The following is a 17,822-nucleotide window of genomic DNA, read 5'->3' on the forward strand; positions in this document are numbered from 1 at the left end:
CTGCATATGGACTGTGTAATATTGTCCCCTGTTGTGACCCGTGTAGTGTGAATGGGGTTCCCTGTGTTGGCTTTCCCTCCCCCGGGATCGCTCTCCCCACCCTCTTTGTCACCTGTAAATGTGGCTCGATCTCGATTTTTACTTCTTGTTTCGAGAACCACCAACCCTCGGCTTTCCAGCCTTTACGTGTGTATAGTTGTTTCTGAGGCACTCTCCGTTGGTAGTTCCAGAGTGTGATGTTGTCCCCTGCGTCTCTCTGGTAGGAGAATTGACGCCTCCTGCTCGTTCCTCTCCAATATGGAACCATCTCACTCTGCATAACCAAGACAAGGTACCCCTGAATCACACCCTCCACCTTTTGCATGTACCCATTGTACTGCACTGTACCTTTTAATAAACCTTTGGATCGGTGCATCGATTCCGGGAGTGTGGCATTCAATAGCAGATTTACCCTGCCATTCAATTCACACTGCCCGCACACCTGACCCTTCAGACCTTTCACCCACATTGTGCCATGAAATTTGTTTTCTCCTGGCACGAGTGCTCTTTTCCTCCATCCCTGCTTGGTCCATCTGTGCCAAGCAGAGGGAGGTGTGAAAGGATTAGTACCTTTGTCACCCAACATCAACATGTTTGGGCCTTGTATTCTCATTAACCCCTTATTATTCATGAGAATGTCTTCTCTTCGTTCTCCTAGGACGAAATGGCAACCTAGGATCACCATCAGCACGGTGCTCTTCATTAGGAAAGCACCTCCTTGGGAAAGAAAAACATTAGCAATTTGCATTATGCTTTGCTCAGTCAGTTTTTTTTTGTCTCTTTCCGATCTCCGAAATCTCGTATTTTTAGTCTCTTTCCAATCTCAGGAATCTCACTGTTCTCCAAACTCAGATTGGCATCTGAAACCTTTCGCTTATCCGACTGACATCTCCATCTTTGCTGCCAGCACTGCAGCTGTCTCGAGTCCATATTGCCAAACTCCTGAAATCGAAATACAAACAAATCAATTCTTATTAATGATTTGGGTTTCGCCCTGCGGCTTGTACTCTGTACACTTTAAATTGATCTCATTGCTTTATGGTTCTCATGAACTCTGTTTACTCTTTTTGGTAGATTGGAGTTAAACTTCTCTCCCCTACCTAACTATCCTAAGTACTTACCTGTGTAAGATATGCTCCCACGGACTTCACCTGTGGAAGCTCTCACCTCATTGCAGGCGCTCACCACACCCCCCCTTCTGTACATACGCGGCCGTCGTATGCACAGATTACGGATGCCACACACCTGTTGCTGCTTTGCAGGTGAGCCTGCAATGCTCTTACTCATTACCGCATTTACTTACCTAGAACTTCATTGCGATACCAGCTCTGCTAGAAGTTCTGTGTGTTGTACCCTCTGACCAATGTTTGCCGTGCTACTACCCCCATACTACCAAAAAAAACCGGCTGCCTCCCTGTAGGAAGGAGCACTTTGCACTTAAACTACACAGGGTGCAGGGCTAAGCATTCCAGCGTCAAATGCCTGTATGCAGATCCCTGAATTCCCACTTGGTAGGTAGTCGTATGGCAAACCCGTCCTGATACACTGTCACTCTGTAAGTGTAAATTCTTTCATCTGTATAACTGCCCCATGAACTGCTGTCAGTTCCTGTTCTTTGTGCTACACTTGATAGGAGCTGGAAAAAACATATTTAACCAATCAGTGGACGAGAAAAACGCACAAACAGTCCCAGCCCAGCATTGACCTCTTAGTCAAACTCTGGCCCTGTCCAACTCCGGCACCCCCTGATGCACTGTCCCCCCTTTACTCTATTGGGAACTCATGCTGCACCACCCGTTAAGGTGCCTCACTTAAAGGAATAATCCAATAAGCAACCCACTACAGATACTTTCCTGATCTGCGTTGCGCTTGCAAATTCCACCCTAGGAAATATCTGACTTTTACGTGTCTCCCTGCACTTAGCTGGGAAACACTTCGTATCCGTGACCATGCTAGTCTCACAGCAACTGCTTGGTGCACGTATTCTGGCATTCTTTTCCCTGGACCCAGGCTCTGGGGAAATACTTCGGGATCCGAGATACTCATTAGAATGTCTCATTATCACTACCATCCCTTCCTTGCAGCTGCTCTGCCCGGAGCCGCGAGCACAGCCTGACGGGACGTGGATCCCCCCAGCCCCTCCTCCCCCTGCCATGACGTGTGGGAGCCATGACTCTTGGGGGCGGGCCCTCCCCAATGCCGCCATTTTGAGTCCTGGACTGCCAGCAAAGATGGCTGCTATCAATCTCCCATAGCAACCTCTTAATCCTATACACATTAGGAGAAAAAACAAAATCAACAGAACAAACATTTCATGCCTAGTTACATATAGCATCAACACATATTGCAGAAAATCAGCATTCCGCTACATACACTCTCGGATGCCTGCAAAAACCTGAGAAAAACCCTGTCACAGCTGTAATCCTAAATGCTATCAACCCTAAGGATCCCCAGTGACGAACGACTTTCCCCAGCCTGCAAAATAGCTCACAAAAACCCCTACGGACAGAAAGACATGCTAACCGAAAGAAGACACCAGAGTACAGTGGCATCTCACCCATTATCTCAGCTGTAGCTATAAACTGCTCCATACCTTCCAAGCGACCCAGAGACGTGGGCTGTGCATTCCTGTCTACCCAGCTCACCGAAGAAAGAAAAAAAAACATACTTCAACAGCTAACACGTGCTTTAAATCCTACACACTTCTAACAACTCACAGCTTACAACCTGGACTGTCTCACACTCCCTCTTTCCTCTCTACCCTTCTCCTCTCCCCCCCCTCTCCCCCCCCTCTACTACACGAAAGCCTTAACCCCCCCTTATCTCTCCTGCGGGGGACACCCATATCTGGCAAACCTCCCAGACTCACGCTGTGACACACGGGAGAAAGAGAAAAAAAAACCTGAAACTGCATGCAGCTGCCACTAGCATAACACGAGAGAAAAAAAACAACACGTGAAGACCAGGAAGAACACTCTAGAAAAGGTAGAATAAACACTGCTGGAACAAACTGTCAACATGTAATACCAAACACTTGCATGAAAATTAAACAAATGAAACTCTACACTTGCCTGATCAGCGGACACTTGGCAATTCATCAGCTTTTTGCAACTTTTCTCCGCGAAACTTCAGATTGGACCCCGGAACTTCTGAGCGGGCCCCCACTCCCCCTCAGTGATTCGATCTCCCGCAGCAAGTTGCCAGCTGGCCTCAGAGCGTACCTTCCGATCCTGTTTTAGGCTTTTAACTGCATGTGCACCTGCAGATTAAGTTTAACGTCCAAGAGTTTCGCCGCTGATTTCCTCGAATTTCAGCCCGTGTGCTGGCTCACGCACACCACTTATCAGCTTGATAAGCTTTCCAGTCCACGTCTACTCCGCTTCTGTCGCTGTGGAATATCTTGAAAACTTCGGCCCCTGGCCCCTGTCTGCCTGTTTTGCTAGACAGTGAAGGGTTTAATCGGCACCATTGTTATAAATCACCTTTTTGCTTCGACACCAGCAAACTCATCAGCAAGAGTTTGCAAACACGACTCCTCACACAGCAAGCAGGAGATAGACTTTTCTCAGGCTTCTTCAATGTTTAAGGAGTTTATTCAGGAAACATATATACAGATATAGTTCATCATATCCTAGCCAAGCAAGATTCTCATTTAGTCATTCCGTTGCGTTGCAGCTTCTTGATTAAACTTCCTGCTGAAGTCAATCAGGTCTTCTTGTGTCTAATCTATGTTACATCTAGACTACCTATGTACAGCATACATTATATCAGATTACAGAAAGGAATGAAATACTTAGAGGTTCCAGTCAGCATTAAAGTAGGAAGCATAGCAGGAATCAGAGTGCCCTTTTTCAGCTCGTCCGGCTATTTAATACCGACTAGGAAAGAGTTAAATGTGACCTCATCTTCGCCACGACTATTGGCTTAGCTCCCTCGTTGTGTCATAATACACACCTACTCGATTAATATTTAATGATGCTTTTGCCCTACTTACAAGAATTTGGTATTTAGAAAACATGGCCTATGTTTACTGTTCTTGTGGTGTACATGTTGAGGTCAGTGTAGGCCTGTGGCCTTCTTTCAGGAACATGTTCTCAGATGTTCTCAGTATCCGCTTGTTTATTCAAGCAGACACTGAGAGGCCTCTGCCTGCATCACAAGAAACTCTATTTATTTTAAAGGTATACTCGGCGGACAAGCCTTTTACCTAAAACTCAGGCCAACTAACTGAGGCCTACTTAAATTATAACAAGTGTGTGTGTGTGTGAGTGTGAGTGTGTGTGAGTGTGTGAGAGAGAGTGTGTGAGTGTGTGTGTGAGAGAGTGTGTGTGTGTGTTTGTGTGTGTGCGCGCGCGAGTCAGTGTGTGTGTGTGTGTGTGTGTGCGCGAGTCAGTGTGTGTGTGTGTGTGTGTGTGCGCGAGTCAGTGTGTGTGTGTGTGTGTGTGTGTGTGTGTGAGTGTGTGTGTGTGTGCGCGAGTCAGTGTGTGTGTGTGTGTGTGTGTGTGTGTGTGTGAGTGTGTGAGTGTGTGTGTGTGTGTGTGTGTGTGTGTGTGTGTGTGAAATTTTTCTTCAAAAACAGATAAAAGTGCTCTGGCCTCTGCTGCTGCCGCTTCAACAATTATTTTTGAAAAATAGAAAAACTAAAGCTCTTTTCAGTAGTTTGCGGTGCGGTAAACGCGGTGTTTTGACTGTCAGTGTCAACAGGGTCTAACCATTACACTACCTGGTCGACGTGTACACATTTTAAAGTAGGACTTTATTCCACAAATGTAGGAATGTAATGTGCTTTCTGCCCTATTAGCGATTAAAGCACGACTCTGCGTCAACTATGTAATTTTTGGTGGGACTTCTGCCATGGATCCCCCTCTGACATGCCACAGTCCAGGTGTTGGGCCCCTTGAAACAATTTTTCTATCACTTTTGCAGCCAGAAACAGTCCCTGTGGGTTTTAGAATTCACCTACCCATTGAAGACTATGGCGGTTCACCCATTTGCGAACCTTTGCGGTAAATTCACGTTCGCGAACCAAAAATTTGATGTTCAGGCCATCACTAGCTGCCATATTTATTTCCTTTTAAACAATACCAGGTGCCTGGCAGGCCTGCTGATCTATTTGGCTGCAGTAGTATCTGAATCACACACCTGAAACCAGCATGCTTGTTCAGGGTCTATGGCTAAACGTATTAGAGGCAGAAGATCAGCAGGATAGCCAGGTAGCTGGTATTGTTTAAAAGGAAATATATATGGCCGCTTCCATATCCCTCTCACTTCAGTTGACCTTTCAATACTGGCACACCTAAGTAATGCAGGTTTTGGGGCTACTTACATATAATGTGTCAGTAAATGGATGAGCTGGAAACCCTGTGTTAGATTTCAAGCAGATTCAATCATTGTAATCAACTCTGCTAGAAATCAACCAGCAAAATCAATAAGTTTGTGGCTACCTCAATTTCTGTTTTGTGACAGATATATAGACATGCACAAGAATTGTTCACCTCCAGTCCGGTTGAATCGGTCCATCACTGTCTTCAAATTGAGCTTCAAAATAGGTTCATTGTCTTGAGCCAAGTGTATGTTCCTTTCCCAGTATTCCAGCTCCAGTTTTTTATTTTATTGTGTAGAGTTACAATACTACCCACATAACATAACATCTGTGTTTTATACATTTACTGAATATTTATAAATGTGTGTAAAAATTGTCTTACCTCCCGTCTGGTTGAATCGGTACATCAATGTCTTCAGATTGCCCTTCATAACAGCCTCATTTTGTTGCGCTATATGTGTGTTATATTTCCAGTATTCCGGCTCCAGTTTCTTCATCCACTCAGTCTTGGGAAGATTCCGGCGGGTGTCACTGTTATAATTCGCTATCTCCCGATCATCCACATATCCCACTGCAGAGAACACAGGCAGCCCGGATCCTGGAGCTGAGATGGCTCTAGAATAATACCGCAGAGAGTGACTGTCTGAGGAGAAAACATACAGGGAGATTTATCAGATATATTACCTGTACTTCACACTCACACCGTTATTGGCTATACACTGCACTGAGTCCACATAAAACCTGTCTCAAATCACTCATACCGGTCTACAAATTTCTGCCTCAGAACCAATATTAGTGGTTCCGCAGTCGCAGCCCAGGCTTGAGGACTAACCTGTGTCTTTGTACCCCAGAATGAGTGTACTGTTTTCATTTATTTGGAAATAAACTTGTTGTTCATTAGTGTTTTCCACATGAGGGGTAGAGATGGGCCTAACTATTTGCCCAGCAGCTAGTTTGCATCGAACAAGAGGTGTTCGCATTTATCCCCTCAGGGGAACACATGGGGTGGTCGATTCGCCCCTTATACAGTACATTATAATGAAACCAAACTTTGACCCCTCACCCCAGAGTCAGCAGACATATGGCAGCCAATCAGCTATCCCTCCCACCTGAACACCCCCCCCCCCCCCCCACCACCACCACACACACCTATCAGAAAGCCAGCACAGCAGCCATTTTGCAGTCTGTGTTTGGTTTCTGTGCTAAGCAGATCAGGGAGAGTGTGCTGCTGACAGGGAGAGAACTAGGTAGGCCTGTGTTTTGTGTCCTCTCAGTGCAGATTCTTGCGGCCACTACATTGTCCTGAACAGCTAAGTCCTTCTTAGGGCTGTTACATTGTTTTTCTTGCTATTGCATTGCTGCTCTGTGTCCACAAGTTAGCTGTTGGAGACAGGTCTGCTGGTACTAGTAGTGCACCAACCATAACCCAATAATCCTTCACCATCACTACTGGCATTTAGTATCCACTACTGCCCCTGTATAATGCCTCAGTGCGGAAGCAGTTTTTTTTTGGGTCACTTAACTGTCATTGAACTACCTCAGCTGGACCATAGATGCTGGAAAACCACGATCGCCTGCGCTCCCATGAATGTGCGCACAAGCACGCTGGCCACTACACACCACTACGCAAAAATTGCTGCCGAGAGGACTAACATTTATGTCCTGGAGGTGTCGACTAGTAAAAATAAAGAAATGCTCATCTGACGTAATAAGTGTGACGCCGGGCGACGGCCAGTCAGCCAAAACGCAATTGCGGTCGGTTTGCGACACAAATCGTTAAACCGAGATGTGATGTGTAATCTCCCTCTGACTAGGAACAGCTGGGAGGTTTGGTCTTAGCTGAGAGAATCCCTGTAAAAGCCCTGGGGGAGGTGTTAATTAGCTTGGACAATGCTTGTGTCCAAGAAGAATGTTTACTTTTAATTACCTCAGGGAGATGTCCATAGTCACCAAATGGTAAGCCAGCAAAGGACACTTCCCTCACAGCAGGAGGTCTATTCAAAACCTGCTTTCCCACAGACTCCATGGCACCGACAGGGGCAGATTTGAATGCATGTGTTCTATGATTTCTTGTCTATTACATGGGGACCGTGTATCGCACAGCTATGAAATTCATATAGTCTTATTCGTTAAAGTCTGCCCAACGTGCTGATATAACATTCATGGCAATATCTCGTCCAGTTATTGCGGTATAAATCTTCTCAGGAACCTGACCCGCTGCCCTAGTCACGTCTGATATATTAATCTGTATTTTCCGACAAGTATGAATCTGCTATCCACCTAAATAAGACATGTATCGTCCATGAGTTACGGCATTTTATAAGTTTTAACCTCAAATCTCTCTTAGAGAGAATGAACTGTCATTGGTTGGCAATTCAGAGGGGGCAGGCATTGCCACACCCCCGAACCAGCTTCATCAAAAGCACATTGCCAGCAGGCGGACCTCAGTCCTCCAAATTCCACCTGTACGAGAGCCTGTCTGCTGCCAGCCAGAGGACACGTGGTTAGCGGCCATCTTGTTTGGACTTTGCTCTGGAACTGAAACAAAAGAACTTTGTTACTAACTGAACTGAATTGAAACCAGGAACTTTATGATTTTCCCAGAAAGGATCTTTCCACGGATTAAGTATTTTCTCCCTTTTATTTTCATACTGTGTTATCCTTTGTCTCCATAATTGTTGATTTTAAGGATTTTCTGTATAGATTAATGATTTAAATTGCATTAATAAACCGACACTATCGTCAATTGTTTGTTCAGCTATCCCATTATTCAGCCATACAGAAAATGAACCCAGACTTCTGGAGAGACGCTACTTTTGTTGCTAGCTAGACAGAATAGAGTGTGTTTAAAGAGAAACTCCAACCAAGAATTGAACTTTATCCCAATCAGTAGCTGATACCCCATTTTACATGAGAAATACAATGATTTTCACAAACAGACCATCGGGGGGCGCTGTGTGACTGATTTTGTGCTGAAACCCCTCCCACAAGAACCTCTGAATACCGCGGTACTGCTGGCAAACTGCCACAATGTAACAATGTTCACAGACAGGAAATAGCTGTTATTAGCTGTCTGTAACAGACAGAACAGCTAGAAACAGCTACATAACTTGCCCACAGTAACAATGTCACCATGTAATACATATCAGAATGTGAATCTGGGAGAGGAAAGATTTTACAATGAGCAAACACTGACTAAATCATTTATACATAATTATTGTAAAAATGAAGCACTTTTTTTATTACATTATTTTCACTGGAGTTCCTCTTTAACCGTTTTTATTTGTAGATCTAGGCTCAGCCAGTCAGTGAGTTCCTCTGTCTCAGAAAACAGAGGTGGTGGCAGTTATACCCTGAAATAGTAATTCGTAATTACCGTAACCCACAAGCTCCCTTCTGGTCGGTCTGCTGCCCAAATTCCGGCGGTTTCTGCGCACCGAATGAGACCACAGCTTGCATGGTCTGTGTGCTGAAACTGATTGGAAGGCAATTTGCGGTCTGGCCACTAGGGGCTCTGTGACAATAAGTCTTTGCGGTTGTTTGTAGACTGTGGTGCATTAACATGGCGTTTCATCTATCAGTGTGAAGCAGGCGTTACCCTTCTACCTGATGGACATGTACACACACCGGACATTTTAAAGCACTTTATTCCACCAATTTAGGACTGTAATGTGAATTCTACCCTTTAGAGATGAAAACGTGACTGCATAAATTACATAATTTTTGGTGGGAATTTTGCAATCGATCCCCCTCCGGCATGCCCCCATCCAGGTGTTAGGCCCCTTGAAACAACTTTTCCATCACTTTTGTGCCCAGAAACAGTCCCTTTAGGTTTTAGAATTAGTTCTGCCCATTGAAGTCCATGGCAATACGCCAGATTCACCTGTTCGCAAATCTTTGCGGAGATTCGCGTTTACCGTTTGCAAATCTTGATTTTGAGGTTCGGCCAGTCTCTATTGAGGAGGTTTTTTTACAATGAATTTTTTAAATTGCTTCATACTATTGACTCAGTGATCACTTGTTAGTTTGCTTTTTCCCCCATAATTATTATTTATTAAAGTTTCAAAACATATACAAGCATACAGTCATATGTTGGAATGATAACTGACATTCATGCTACACAGAGAATAATGTATACAGGTCTTAGTGAGTCACTTCAAAACACAAAATAGTAGATATACAGTATATACACGTCAATTAACATCCATCCTGGTAGTGATGGTATAGTGATGGTATAACTACATTGTAAAAATACGTAGCACCATACAAACAGAAACTTAACAGGAATTGTTAGTGTCTTACATATGAAATTTCTAGTAAACCAGAATACACAGAACCACATCAAAAACTAAATATTAAACACTCTCATATTTCACCCATTAGCTAGGCCATCATGGCTGGGTGAGGATGAGGAACAAATAACGATGAGTTAAGCAATCAAAAGAAGGTTAATCTCTGCTGACCAAAAGTTGGTTTTGGACCCGCTCGTAAGGTGTACAGGTGTGGTTCGTATAGGCAGGGTGATGGCATATTGTTGAGTGAATGAAGCAATTTTATAGGAGTAATTGGGCCATAGACTTAAAAGATACTGTGAAGGAACTTATCTAGTTGGGGTGTATGATATAATATTTAGAACAGATCATGTGCCTTCTTTGTATATCTTTTTCTATTAGAAGATTACATCTAGCTAAAAATATTACTTCTTCCAACATGATTTCTTCAGCAGATTTCCAAGTAGTTACTATCAAGTATAGGGTATCTAATAGTATATACCATACCGCTGGTTGTAGCGACTTGGATCACTTGCAAGGAAGGAGTGGAGGATAGAATGAAACGCAGAGACAACGGGAGCCCAATAGTCACTTTATTTATAGGAAATAAGGCTTTCAAAAATAAATATACTCACAAGGGTGGGTTGTGTGAGGGGAGGGGAAACACACAGAGCAGGTGAAGAGTACAAGCCCGTGTCCACTCGGGTTCCTCCATGAGTAGTAGGAAGTAGGGTGGCTAGGTTCTTAGGAAAAAAGAAGAACTAGTGCTTCTTGTGGGGATACCACTGTAGACTATAACTTCCTTTCTAGGAAAAGGAGGAGGTGGAGCTAGCACAAAAAAGTGAAGAGGCGCACAGGATGAATAAAACTGTGTTAAATCCAAATAAAATCGAAGAAAATAGAGGTGGCTTACCTCTGAAATGACAGCGCTCCAAGCTTGAGAGGCTGTCGTTCTTTGGCAAGTTTATTGGCCTGATGAAGTGGGCATGCACCTACGAAACGCGTTGCTTGTGCAAAATAAACGGATTTTTATTTTTCTAAAGTTGATTGTGTCGTTTGAGAGGTAAGCCATCTGATTTTCTTTGATTTTCTTTGGTTTTAACTCTGTTTTATTCATCCTGGGCGCCTCTTCACCTTTGTTGTACTTGCTTTATATATTTCTTTGCCTAATACATAGATTAGGTTATTGCTGATGTACTGTATCTATTTATTTGTGAATTCTATCAACTGATTGTTGATTTGTGTACATATTTACATACAGTATTTTTCTACCCCGTTTTATGCAGGCCTCTATATCATTATAAAGCTTGCCATACACTTATAGATTTCCAACCAATTTTAAAAAATTATTGATTTCTTACAGAAAGAAATTGATTTCACACACAGCACATTGGTTTTGAAAAATCAGTCTAACAGCAGCGTTGCTCTGTTCGATGCAGTGCAACCCTATGGTCTAGCGATCGCCCACTCCTCCTGCCCCACACCCAACCGACCTAGCTTTTACGTCTTGTCCAAACAATTATTATTTATGTATATACATAGCGCTGTACAGAGTATATTGTCTTTTTCACTAACTGTCCCTCAGAAGGTGCTCACAATCTAGTCCCTACCTTAGTCATATGTCTATATCGTGTAGTGCATGTATCATGGTTTAGGGCCAATTTTTAGGGGGTTGCCTATTAACTTATCTGTATGTTTTTGGGATGAAACTGGAGTGCCCGGAGGAAACCCACACAGGCACAGGGAGAACATACAAACTCCTTGCAGATGTTGACCTAGCTGGGAATCGAGCCAGGGACCCAGCGCTGCAAGGCAAGAGCGCTAACCACTACGCCACCGTGCTGCCCAATACTTTTGATCACTTTTTGGTCAGAATCGATTGAACAGTAAAAATCGCTGCAAAACAACTTATAACACCATTTCTTTTGCAAGTATCAGATAAACTATAAAAGGTGACAGAGGGCTGATACTAACAGTCATGTCATCATTAAATATCCTACCTAATAAAACCTAACTGTCCCTGCGTACACTGCTGTCCCTGTGTCCAGGCTTGTTTGCTACTGCGCATGTGCGCAGCACGGACAGCCGTTGGGACAGGATTATAGACTATGGAGCCGGGCAGGTGTGTGCGCACACGGTGGATGGGTGCGTTCGCAGGCGGTGGACGTGTGTACGCGCATGTGCACTAACTTGGCGGTGGCAGTGGTATCGATTACCTAGAGCCCATTTTTAAACGGGCTTAGGTAAACTAGTAAAGTATATTATTTAAATGAGAATCATATTTCAGCTGGGTCAACTCATTATACTAATAATACTCGGCAGCTGTGAGCTGCTTAACCACTTTAGACCACAGGCTGTTTTACCCTTACCGCCACAAGCCATTTTCTCCTTTCAGTGCTCCTCCCATTCATAACTTTATCACGGCTTATCACACCTAAAGTATCTATATCTTATTTGTTTCATCAGAAGTTAGGTTTTTTGTGAACAATACTTGTTTCCAGTAATTATTTTCTATGCATTTTATAGGGAAATACACCATTTCTCCAATTCCATTCCCTATAGTTTTAAAATAAACAATGCTACTATACATTGACCTCTTGGCAACTGCGTCATGCCAATGGGCGTGCATGCGGCACCAGCGCCAGGACCGCCTTATGCCGATCGGCGTAACGTCCTGGGACGTGTTTTGTAGGAGATTGTGTGCGCCAATGCGCGTACATCTCCGCTTGGATTATGGAGCTCTGCTCCGCTTCTAGTCTCCCAGTGGTGATCACCGCTCAGAGACTGTTAGACGGCTGTCTATTAACACAGTACAGCTGTGTGACAGCTCAGAAGTGATCGGTTGTCATAGGCTGATGCCTATGACAGCCGATCACAGTGATTGGCTGGCCGGGGGGGGGGGGGGGGGGGGGGGCTTGGGGTGGCGTGTTGTTTAAAATTTAAAAAATAAATAAATAATAAATAGCAAAAAGTATTACTAAAAAATAGAAATAAATATTTATAAGAAAAAAAAAACATCCTGGGAGTATCAAAGCCCACCAACAGAAAGCTGTTGGTGGGCAGAAAAGGGGGGGGGGGGGGGGGGAAATCACTTGTGTGCTGAGTTGTATGGCCCTGCAGCGAGGCCTTAAAGCTGCAGTGGCCAATTTTGGGAAAATGTGGGTTTAAGACTGTGGTCCTTAAGTGGTTAAACCCACACTTTTTTTTTGTTTTGCTCATTTGTCCTAACTAACACAACATTTAAATTATGTTCCGAGTAATATGTATGGTGACCAAATATTATTTGAAGATAAAGGTGTATTTTTTTCTGTTTTGTTTTTTTTTTCATTTGTGTCCTATCAATAATTACAAACTCTTATTTGCTAAAACAGAAATATACCCCATCATGGCATACAAAGTAAAAAATCTCTTAGATAACCATTTTTGTATTAAAAAAATAAAATAAGAAACAATTTGTTTTGTTTTTGCCTTTTACAAATATATCTGGTAATTATTGGTGGGGGGAGGGGTTAGATTGGATTTTTGTTCACTCGTGGACAGGCACTTTGGTTGGCTCAAGGAACACATGTTCCCATTCACCAATCTCCCAAGGATGCCTCTCGCTGGAGGCGCTCCGGCTCTGCTTTTTCTGCCGAGCTCAAGCTGCTCCTTGCTCATGTGCAGGTGCAAGGCATCCTGCGCAGAGTGGCCACACTTATTCACTGATGGGAGTGCAGATGCAAAATTTCAGAGCATCCAGCAGTGGTGCTGAGGAGGACGTGGGAAGCCTCTGAGGATCCACAGGCGTCCCTCTACCAAGGTATGTAACTTTCTTTCTTTTCAAAATCACAGGTTTGCTTTAATAGAGTAAAAATGTATTTATATACCGTATTTATTTTTCTGCAGTGGATGTTGTCAGGAACCGGCCCGCGGCACGCCTGCGTATACGGTTCTCAACTGCGGGTTTGACCAGATCAAGCGGGGAGCAGCCTTATTCGAGCTACAAACAGGGCTGTGACCCCTCAAAAGCTTCTCACTGCCACCACTAGCGGTTTTCTAGACACGTCCACTCGGCTGTCGAGTGCTCAGCACGCAATCCACGTTTTCGTATTCGGGTCAGCTTTGCGCTTTAGGCCGAATACGGGAACGCCATGCACACACACGCACAGTTGCAATCTTACACTGTAGTGAACCAAAACCACTAACAGTCTTTCCGAACGATACTGTTAGCCACTCTGCTGTTGAGCTACTCGCACTGGCGTTTTCGTACGTTGGGTCAGCTGCGCACTTTAGGCCAACATATGACAAACGCCCCCACACACAATGCAATTACAATCTAATACTGTAGGGTTGCTCAAACGTACAATTAGGCATGGCTTTATACACAGTTGCACTTCAGTCTCCTCTAGGCTATGAGTGTTAGTTTAGTACAGCAGAAGTCAAACTTATTTAAATAATTTAATATTCCAGAACAATGGAACAAACATGGAACAATGCAGAACTTAATATATACAAAAGATTACAAAAACAAAGTAAAAAAGTACAAAGTAAAAGTTACAAGATAAAAGTTACAAAAATACACACAAGGATATTTGCGTACAAATAAAAATGGGGATTAAAACGTTACCAACTTGAAGGTCTAAACGTTGTCGGCGGGAGCACGCCGTTTGTTCGACCAGGAGTCGAGATCATCCCTAGCTATGCGCTATCTCCAGGAGAAGATACCTGTGACTGTCCTGGACCAACTTAAATAGTCCGAAGTGTCCCCTATGATATGCGAACTTTAAAGGGTTCCTGTTTTAGCTTTTTGAAGGTTGCAGAATTCAACAGGTAAGATTGTATCCTAACAGACATCAAAAGGCTTCCTCAACATTATTTCCTAGCATCAAAGCTTTCCTGTCTCAGTTTTTAAAGTCTGCAGAGATTTCCAACCCCTTCCAGCCGGCTGTCATGTAAATTTCAAACCTTCAAGTGTGGCTGAGTGACTGGGGCGGCGCTGCGGAGCGCTCTGGGTATATATAGGACTTGCCTGTCAGTTGCAAGTTGTCTGCTGTTGTGAAAACTTACGTGTGAGCACTCAGACCCCAGTCAGATCTTACAGTGTGTTAGAACCAGCCAGAGCTGGGAATTCACACTTAGTCAGATTCCGGTGATAGCCGTTAAAGTATTACTGTTTATCTGTTAGACTAGTTCCCAGGTGTTGAGACCAAGGACCTCACACCTAAGACTAGGAGATTGCTACATTGCTACTGTTATCTATTAGACTAGTTCCCAGGTGTTGAGACCAAGGACCTCACACCTAAGACTAGGAGATTGCTACATTGCTACTGTTATCTATTAGACTAGTTCCCAGGTGTTGAGACCAAGGACCTCACATCTAAGACTAGGAGATTGCTACTGTTTATCTGTTAGACTAGTTCCCAGGTGTTGAGACCAAGGACCTCACACCTAAGGCCACATACACACATCAGACCATAATCTTTTGAAAATGAAAGATCACAGACCAATTTTACCCCCTTCCATGAAGTATGAGAGCCATACCTTCACCTTCACACACCTTGTTTAACTGACACTCATCTGCAGATGAGACAATCATCTGCAGATCTGAAAATCCATCCTGGTGGATCTGATCTGCAGATGAATGTCTGTTAAACAAGGTGTGTATGATGATCTGCAGATATCATAGACTATGAATGCATTTTGCAGGAACGGATCTTTTGCAGGAACAGATCTTTTGCAGATACTGATCTTTTGAATGTCTACAGCATCTTTGTGTGCAGCATCTTGCAACGATTTCTGTCTGATGGGGAGTTCAGCTCCATAGAATAGACTGTGTAGGTATGGCTCTCATACTACATGGAAGGGGGTAAAATTGGTCTGTGATCTTTCATTTTCAAAAGTCTATGGTCTGATGTGTGTATGAGCCTTAAGTCTAGGATTGATATATATATATACTGTTACCTGTTATGACCTCAGGCTTTCCTGACCACTCTCCTGCTTGCTGATTCGGTACCTCCGCCTATCTGATTACCTGTTGCCGACATTGCCTGTACCTGGATACCGAATTAGTCTTCCGTCTCTGTACTTTATCTGTCCATGTGTTGCCGACTTTGCTTGTCTGACCTTTCTGACTGTCACCCAACCCTTGGGTGATCAGCCTTACTGTACTATCTGTGACACTTGCTCTTCAGGTGTTCATCTGCAAGCACAGGCTTATGGTTAATTGCTCCTCAGGGGGCCATCCTGCAGCTCGGTCAGTGGTCTCTATCCCTTAGGAGTCCACTGGCTGCAGTACAGTCTGATTCCCTGCCCTCAGGGAATCACTGGTTGCAGTACAGTCTGATTCCCTGCTCCTCAGGGAGTCCCTGGCTGCAGTCCAATCATATCTCTCATTACACCAGTTATCACTCTTGCAGTCCAGTCAGTGGTCCCTGCCCCTCAGGTGTCCACTGGCTGCAGTACCATCCGATTCCCTGCTCCTCAGGGAATCCTCGGCTGCAGTACTGTCTGTATTACCTCCATCTCAGGAGATCATCTTGCAGCACAGTCAGTGGGAACCTGCCCCTCATGGGTCCACTGGCTGCAGTGCAGTCTGATTCCCTGCTCCTCAGGGAATCCTTGGCTGCAGTAGTGTCTGTATCTCCCGCTTCTCGGGAGATAACTTCTCCGTTTATTGTTGCACCAAACACAATATCACATTGTCCTGTGTCTAGCTATACTAGTATTATTGGTGATTCTGCTGATCACCACATAATCAAGTATAGCATCTGTATTATTGGTGATACTGCGGATCACCAATAATCAGAAAAAAATCTGTGTTGCTGACACCAATCGTTACATGAACCATCTGCAGCAGTGCCAACTTCTCTCTCTTCTTACTTGTTTATAGGGAATTCAGAGCTGTCTGGCTGCGGTTCAACTGCAGCAAGCCAGCTGCACTGGACTGCAGATAATGATATAAAAAGGAGACACCGAGAGCCCAATATAGTGTAGTATGTACTGGAAATGTGGGTGTGAGAGGGTAAGTATAGTTTTATACTCACAAGTCAGGGTTAACATCCAGGCAACCACTATATAGGCAGATGGGGAGTATTAGACCCGTCCCCACTCAGCAAAAGGGGGACAAATCCCCTCCACCAGGGGTGGATATGATCATTGTACAGTTGTACAGAGGCGCCAGTAGTATAAAAAGACTAAAAACTTTGAAAAGGAGGAGGTAGCGGTGGATTTACCTCCCCGAGGTAGACACAAGATATTGTTGAGTTTTTCAACAAAAAATGTATTTACATACTCAAAACAAGTGCAACGCATTTCGCAGCCATATCCCACTTCATCAGGCTATAACAAGGAGTACACAACCCCTGCAGATCTAGCAGTAAGCTTAGTACCTCAGTACATCTGCCTCTAGACTGCAGAGCAATTGCAGATGGCAATGACTGTCATTGCAAATACAATCAAAACCAAACAACTGAATGCATGCAGAGAAATCAGAACTTAACTCATACATGAACATGATGGAAAATCGAAGTTGAAAATAAATTTGTGAAGATAAACAATTTCATCCATCCTACTCCTGAAAAATGTATTTTTTTTTTAGAACCTCCCAGTTTTATTTTCTGTTTTAAAAAGCTAAAAAAGTAGGTTTAATGCTATTGTCTCATGTGATGATGATTCAGCTTTTCCCATAGTCTCACAGTTAGCAATCATGTGACCCCCAACAAGACAAATTCAGCAATCATGAGGCCCCCAACATGACAAATTTAGCAATTATGAGGCCCCCAACATGACAAATTCAGCAATCATGAGGCCCCCAACATGACAAATTCAGCAACCATGAGGCCCCCAACAAGACAAATTCAGCAGTCATGAGACACAGACAGCATTTCACATAAATAAGCAGAATGCCCCCTTTAAATGGTACACCTCTCACCTGGCTTCTGAATTCTCCTCTACTGGCTGCTGTGCCTGGCAATACTGTTTTTTGCTGGATTGGGGATGATGTGTGGGCTGAAAGGGCTGGCGGTGATGCTGTGGCCGGGCTGGCGGTGATGCAGTGGCCGGGCTGGCGGTGATGCAGTGGCCGGGCTGGCGGTGATGCAGTGGCCGGGCTGGCGGTGATGCAGTGGCCGGGCTGGCGGTGATGCAGTGGCCGAGCTGGCGGTGATGCAGTGGCCGAGCTGGCGGTGATGCAGTGGCCGGGCTGGCGGTGA

The 17,822-nt window shown here is 44.2% G+C and overlaps 1 protein-coding gene across 3 annotated transcripts in view; it reads right to left on the minus strand.

The window, feature by feature from the left end:
* Positions 1–17,822, minus strand: part of LOC137543600 (class I histocompatibility antigen, F10 alpha chain-like) — a 281,306-nt gene that overhangs the window by 200,076 nt on the left and 63,408 nt on the right. For all 3 annotated transcript variants that reach the window (XR_011025548.1, XR_011025547.1, XM_068264701.1), the window contains exon 2: positions 5,745–6,005. Coding sequence is in view for 1 of the 3 variants with exons in the window: in XM_068264701.1 (XP_068120802.1) it covers positions 5,745–6,005 (261 nt within the window). In the remaining 2 variants the exon portion in view is untranslated. The remainder of the gene's footprint in view (positions 1–5,744; positions 6,006–17,822) is intronic.

Source organism: Hyperolius riggenbachi, unplaced genomic scaffold (assembly GCF_040937935.1).
Source record: "Hyperolius riggenbachi isolate aHypRig1 unplaced genomic scaffold, aHypRig1.pri scaffold_113, whole genome shotgun sequence".
NCBI lineage: Eukaryota > Metazoa > Chordata > Amphibia > Anura > Hyperoliidae > Hyperolius > Hyperolius riggenbachi.